This window comes from Euphorbia lathyris, chromosome 6 (genome assembly GCF_963576675.1).
Source record: "Euphorbia lathyris chromosome 6, ddEupLath1.1, whole genome shotgun sequence".
In the NCBI taxonomy this organism is placed as follows: Eukaryota; Viridiplantae; Streptophyta; class Magnoliopsida; order Malpighiales; family Euphorbiaceae; genus Euphorbia; species Euphorbia lathyris.
In genome coordinates, this window is record NC_088915.1 from 75,248,972 (window position 1) to 75,256,411 (window position 7,440).

At 32.1% G+C, this 7,440-nt stretch overlaps 1 protein-coding gene across 2 annotated transcripts; it reads right to left on the reverse strand.

Annotated features, from left to right (window-relative positions):
* Positions 1-4,338: 4,338 nt before the first annotated feature.
* On the reverse strand, positions 4,339-6,760 carry LOC136232951 (ribosomal RNA-processing protein 14). Of its 2 annotated transcripts, none has more exons than XM_066022440.1 (2): positions 6,562-6,760; positions 4,339-5,664 (listed from the first exon to the last, which is right to left on the reverse strand). In XM_066022440.1, exon 2 carries the CDS (start codon positions 5,651-5,653, stop codon positions 4,607-4,609), a length of 1,047 nt encoding a protein of 348 aa, XP_065878512.1. In that variant the 5' UTR covers positions 5,654-5,664; positions 6,562-6,760; the 3' UTR covers positions 4,339-4,606. The 2 variants fall into 2 exon arrangements, with proteins under 2 accessions (XP_065878512.1, XP_065878513.1); XM_066022441.1 differs by having other exon boundaries at positions 6,439-6,760.
* Between the last annotated feature and the right edge of the window lie 680 nt (positions 6,761-7,440).

The window sequence follows — 7,440 nt, forward strand, 5'->3', positions numbered from 1 at the left end:
AAAAATTAAGTTTAATAATATGATTTAGTTGTAATTTTGTAGTTATTTATGATATTTATGTATTTGACCCGATTATTATTCTTTTTAGGAGATTCTTTTTAGGAGATTTGACTAATTGTTTTTAACTTAGATTATTAATACTGTAGTTGTTTGTTTAAAAATGCAAATAAAAAGATTGCTTTTTATGATAATAATTTTTTTAGTAATTTATATTTAAATGGCGAAGTTATTAATTTAAAAATATAACTTTGTGCAACTTGATAAATAGTTTATCAATAGATTTATAAATAATTTTCTTGCTATTTTTAATCATCTCTTAGAAAAATATTATATACACATTTTTGAGCTTAGATCTTTATTAGTACATAAAAATATATTTAAATTCAATGAAAAGTATTTTATATCCTTGTTAATACATAAAAATTGAAGAACAAAATAATGATTTAATATAAATAGCAATCTATATTCAATCATTCAAAATAATACTTGAGAATTTAGGAAAATAAAGACTATAAAATACTGTTAAATTAATATAAGCTATTCGAATTAAATCTCTAAAAAACCTCATTTTCAATAAAACTCAATTCAAATCAATGAGAGATAAAAAAAAAAGTCTTTAAATATAAATGTTGCAATTCCCTAATTGAAAACTAAAACCAAATTTTCTAAATTACCAAATTGAACCTAATTCATTTTCTCAAATAGTTTTTCACCAAACATTGATTCTAACATCTGATATTACCTCAAACATTTATCTCCCAAACAGACCTAACATTAAAAAAAATAATAAAGAGCTAATGCTTCCCCAGCCCCCTTAACTTGTTCAAATTGATCATTTTACCCCTTTAACTCATCGAATGTCTTATTTACCCCCTTAACTCCATAAAAGTGGTATTTTTCACCCCCTCAACTTGTCCATTTATCCCCCCAACGCATAGAATGTTCTATTTACCCCATCAACTCCATAAAAGTGGTATTTTCCACCCCTTACAATCTGTTATCGAAGACTAAATTGACAACTTTTTTTAAACGTTAAACCTATATTTATGCTATTTTGTAAGTGGAACCTAAATTGATACTTCCCCAAAAATCATAGGCTTATTTTAGTACATTATCCCTACATATAATGTATTTAACTTGTTTATATTGATGTTCTTGTTTATATTAATGTATTTAATGTATTTATCCCTACGTATTTTTTATTCGTTCTTTCTCTTTTCAACTTTTTTAACTACTATAAAGGGATAAGAAATACCATTTTTATGAAGTTAAGAGGGTAAATAGGATCATAAGTGGTGAGAAATACCACTTTTATGGAGTTAAGGGGGTAAATGGGATATTCGATGAGTTGAGAAGGGGTAAAATGACAAATTTGAACAAGTTAAGAAGATGAGAAATACCATTTTTATGGAGTTAAGGGGGTAAATAGGATATTGATGAGTTGAAGATGTAAAATGACCAATTTAGACAAGTTAAGGGCCGGAGAAACATTAAGCCAAAAATAAATAAAGGCTCAGTCACCTCCGTTCTTCACGAATTAGCTCTTAGGTGCAAATGGATATTTAGGGAGTTTTTCATATTTTTTTCATTTTATTCTAAAGTTGATTAGAGATTAAATATATATATATATATATATATATATATATATATATATATATATATATAACAACAACAACAAAGCTTTAGTCCCGAAATGATTCAGGATTGGCTAATATGACCCATCATATAAAAACGTGAAATCAAGTCATGTCGGCGATACAAATTCGCTCCCTCCACTCTATCATATCCTAGCATATTTTCCTCAATTCCCAGTAATATATATATATATATATATATATATATATATATATATATTTGGGTTAAGGTGCAAAAATACCCCTAACGTTTTGGGACAGGAGTAATTTTACCCTTAACGTCTAAAATGGTGCAATTTTACCCCTAACGTTGGAAGCCAAGAGCAATTTTACCCCTAAAGTTGATAAATTGGACCAATTTCAGACACTATTATAAAACACAGATATTTTTGTTCATTATTCTGCACCAATGGCATAATAACTCGTTCTAAAAAAAGGATTTCATGTTTTTTATAATTAATAATAGAATTTGAGATTAATATTTATAAATTCGGTGGATTTTTTGAATTTTTTGTCTAATCCGTACAAAAAGACTGTATATTTTTTTTTTTTTTTACATCCCAACGAATGTTTGTGATTTGTTACTGATAAAATGACACACGTATGAAGTGTAGATAACAAAATTCATGACCGAGAAGACAGTTTGATGAATTATTTCTCAAATTGACCCAATTTATTAACGTTAGGGGTAAAATTGCTCTTGGCTTCCAACGTTAGGGGTAAAATTGCTCCTAGCCCAAAACGTTAAGGATATTTTTGCACCTTAACCCTATATATATATATACTTTTACAATTTTATATAACTGCATTTCTAATTTAATAAAAAAAATTTTGAATATTTTTCATTCATTTTTCTAACAAAACAAGTTCTACATAATGTAAAATATGATAAAAAAATTTTACCATTTTAAATTTTATTTAGTATAATTCGAAAAAAACTTAAAAGTTAAAATACTATATAAACTTTATCCTGGGCATCTCAAGAGAAGAAATATCCTTTAGCATATATAACACATCCTTTAGCATATATAACGCTTCTGTCTGGAGTGGTGGTTTCGTGATAGAAAATCTGAGTAAAAAGTTCCCAATAGAATGACAATAGGGTATGAATAAACCAAATCCTAGATTAAAAATGGAGAGTGACTAGAACTTATTAATAAGATGTATAAAAATACATGTAAATGCGTTTTAAAGTCATCATACTTAAGGTATTGGATTTAGACTAGAGCGACAATATCTGTATGGTATTTGGTCAGACTATTATAATTGGTATCAAGTCGGGTTCTCAATGTGTAATATGTGGTTTCAGAAAGAAGTAGGCGGAAGTAGATGGACCTGTAATTAAAATAATAATTACAAATTAATCTAATTCACCTCCCAAATGAAATAATAATTAAAATTTTCAATTCCTTTTAATCTTAAATCATTTTCTGTATGAACAAATAATCATCCTCGGAAAGAACTTCTATGCTCAAAGAAAGTCCCCTCAGATCATTAATGGTACTTGAATCTTTCATCTCTAAAGGAATCCTTGCAGAATTAAGCAAGCAGGATGAAGTCTGCACAACAATACTTAAACTTGTCGCAACATGTTCATCCCGAATTCGAGTCATGGTCTTAAGAAAAACAACGGTTTTCGATAATTCGTTTATACCATACTCGCTGAGATTGCAAAAATCTTCATCCAGTTAAAAAGAGGGGATATGGGTTTGATAGAGAGGTCAATTTTAGTAGCTTCAGAGATAATAGGATTATCTTCCATGTCTAACAGAAAACGAACACAGCTGTGTTCGTGCAGAGAGCAGAACACAGAAGAGAAGTTCAATCTTTCTTTTATTTCAGCTGTAACAGGCATAGTTATTAAAAGCACACGGCACACTAAGGCGCAAGGCGCACAGGACCGGCATGCGCCTGAGCCAAACAAGGCGCATTAACAAAATAAAATTTGATAAATCTATAAATGTTAACAGATTAACAGCGCCCGCCATAGGGAGGTGCTGAGGCTCCAAGCCCAGCGCCTTGTGCCTTTGGCGTGCCATTAACAACTATGGCAACGGTAATGCAATAAACACCACTACTCGAAAACAAGAGCCATGCACGATTACAGCTTTCAATCGAACAATGGGATGGAAAAGGGAAGCTTACTTACTTCTAGGATGGAAGTCATTCTTCCAAGCAGGCTGAGGTCTTTCCACTAGTTATTCCCCCTGTAGGTGAAAGTCACATTTCCAGTTAAGCATACAGCAGCAGCATTGTCTGAATTTTTGGTTCCCTTGTACTATATTCAGTAGCATAGATTCATCTATATCAAGCACTAAAAATCGGGGCAAGTACAGTTAAATATAGGTCAGCAATAATCAAAATGCATAATTGATTATTATGCTAGGAAAGAAACCCAACTCAGCATTTGACCTTGATAACGACTATGAAACACATTTTCCAGCTAGAGATATCAAGCAACAATTTAAGCGAGGGAGCCTCAACTAAGTAGCACCAATCTATCACTATATGAAAGCAGATATGCATTCATGTTACATCTAAATCAGTAACTACCTGCAAATTAAAACTTTTCCTCGCACACAACATATAGCAACAGTTACAATATAAGTTAAAAACCCATATGAGCTAATCTCAAATATTATCCATGAAAACATTAAGATAATAAATCTGCTAACATCGCCAATCGTATCTTCAATAGCTGAGATTTAAGGAACAACATCATTTTAACTGTAAGCAAGAACAATAAATCCAATAACAAGAGCAAAGGAATCCTATGGCCTGTTAAAAAAACAATAGCATCCAATTTCACCATTGCAAAATAAGCAACCACGTTATACTAATTCAGTAGACATGAAAGTAAAGGAAGATGAAAGAAAGATTTAGAATAAGGTTTCTTCAAAGTTGTCTTTCATTTTGGCCTTCAAGAGCTTAAACCAATCCTATTTCAAACTAAAGATAGCTAATACCATATTCTAGCTTGAGGGACCTGCAGTGGATGGTTGATTAATGAAATCTTTCTTGCGACCTTCAAACCCTGGCCGCATCAATTTCTTCTCTCTCTTTGCTATTCGCCGCGCTTTTTTCTGGTGAATTCTGTCCGCTATATTTTGAGATCTTGTCTGCTGTTTCTCTGATTTCATTTTCTGTTGGGATTCAATCCGCTCCTTCCACTTCTCTGCATTCTTTTGACGCATCTTCTTCTCTTTTTTTAAGCTCAGTTTCAGTAGCTTTGGATCATCGTGAACCTTAACCCCTTTAGCTCTATCTTCAGCAGCTTTCCATGAGTGCTTCTTTGAGATAATATCCCCTTTTTCCGGGTTTTTCTTTGCTTCCTCCAATTCTTTTGCCTTCTCAAATTCCTTCACCTTTGAATGCTTCTTCATTTTCTTCTTCGCATGATCTTCTTCGCTCCCAAGTTTAACATGGCTAAACTTGAGTTCTTTTGTGGCATCAGCTACATCATTCAGCAATTTTTCCTCCGAAGAGTTAGACGTTGGCTTCTTCTCTTCAGAAACTGTTTCTCGCTTGCGTTTCTTTTGATGAATTTCCCATTTCTCATTCCTCTTCCTTTGTTTGTCCAAACTGCTACTGTTTCTTCCTCCTCGAAGCTCTTCAATTTTGCGATGAAGTCTTTGTCGAAGTTCTTCATATGTAGCTGAATGATCATTACCGTCTAGACCAGACTTCATTGGATTAATCTCCACCTCTTCCTCAGAAGTTTCATCAGTTGTTTTTTCTTTTTCCAAATTTCTCATAAGCATATCTAAAGTACTTGCGGATGACTTCTCTGGATCTAACCTATCTCTCCGGGCTTTCTTAATGTTTTCTCTTGATTCCTTCTTTGCCAAAGCTTTTTCATCCTTGCTAAGGCCTTGGAACCATTTCTTATCTTTATCATCAACAGGTAGATAGAACCTAGGAGGAATGAGCTCAATCAACTTGTCAAAGAACAAAGAATTCTCATGAATGATTGCTTTCAGATCAACGTTGTTGACAGGATTCTGCAATTTTTTCTTCATGGAATCACAAACTGCATAACAATTATAAAACAGAAGAAAAAGTCAAATTAATGAAGATTTTAATTAAAAAGACTCTTGATCCAGACTTTCGGTGCAACACAAAAAAAGCCATTGACTAGTAACTCTTCATTAAGGAAAACAGGAAAACAACTATCAGGTATGATTTAATTTTGACTCATACGAAGTAAAGATATCTCACAAGAAAAAACGGTTTTAGATAGATTTGATTTGAAAGCTAGGTTTTGCAAGCAACTCGGTTTCAAAGTAAGAATTGGCAAAAGGCAACATAAACCATAAGAACACAACAGAATCTCACAAATCTCAGCAAGTTCACCCAACCATTAACAGAATACACAATATTTCTCAAAAAAAATATAAAAAAATAGAGCAGGTGACTAATTTGATTACACTCCTTGATGGAAGACAAATATCCACAATCTAAGTAATAAACAAAACAAGGTTGTTTTAGATTCATATCATCTGCTACTCCTGAAAACAACCTCTCAAAGCTTGTAATCAGATTAAAGCAACTGGAAAAGGATGCTTAGTTCAATCTTGAGTTTGGAATTTAGCTAAAGAAAAGGTGGAAAAACGAAATTTATCTCAAAACTTTTTTCTAATTAGGGATATATATCTTCAAACAGAAAAAATCAATTTATCGTATGAAAAAGAAACAAGCAAAGAATTGAAAGCAAGAGCAGAGCCCTCGAGAACCAAAACTAAGGATTTAATGTCAATACAATCGGAATAAGATCAATTACAACATTACCCAGCAGCAATCTTACCAGAGTCAAGTATGCTTTATAGCATTTCCTCTTAACAAAGAACGCGCACCTGCCCGTATTTCATGCTAAATTCAACCAATATCTAAATTACTAACTAAGCAATAGAATCACAAAAGGAAGAACCTGAAATTAAAAACTCTTCTCTGATTCTGAAGAAGAAGAAGCGATCGAACAGCAGCAAGGGAAGAAGGAGAAGAGGGCTGTCGAACAGCAGCAAGTCGGAGGAGGAGAAGAAGGGGGGCGATGGAAGAGTTTAGAATTTCATTCTTTAGGGTTCGTAACTTTTCTTAATTTTAGTTTCTTTTTACTTTTGTTTTCCCTCTTTTTAGTTAGTTTTGTCTGCAATTTTTTTTAAATAATAATTAAAAAAACCGGAGTCATACTCGACCCTGGTTCAACCGGCTATTTGAAAGTTAAGAAAACTATTCAGCCCTAGACACATCCACAGGCCAGGTATCCGTCCGGCTCGTTCAGGTCTGTGTTCCTTGACCGGATTTGAACAATGAAAATTGATCAGAGGTTCAGTTCGGTTAAGGCCCACTAAAATCCGTCTATTTTTCAAACGCGTTTGGGATTGATAAAAATAGCATTGACCGGTCTATCCCGGCTCGCCTATTAATATTAATTATTAATTTGTATATTTTATATATCTATACTATATATAATTACGGAAGCGAGAGAAATGAGAAGAAGTGTTATAGAGGTCTTTTTGATGAGTTGTCAACGTAGTAAAAAATCAGATTAAAAATATTTAATTAATTAAAAATAAATATCTAATTAATTAAAAATAATAAATTTATATTTATAATATATTAAATAATTACTAGCCTATTAATTAAAATAATAAAAGAAAGCAAGAGTTACGGGAAGATGAAAAAACACAAAGCAAATGAAATCCAAAAGTCACAAATAAACTTCTATATAAAGCATGATAGACAGTATTTCACCATTATATTCATTGGTCACGATAGATAGTATTATATTTCTGAAGGTAAATATTCG

Excerpts from the sequence above, each read along its gene's own strand:
- LOC136232951 (XM_066022440.1), bottom strand. The coding sequence starts at position 5,653 with ATGAAGAAAAAATTGCAGAATCCTGTCAACAACGTTGATCTGAAAGCA.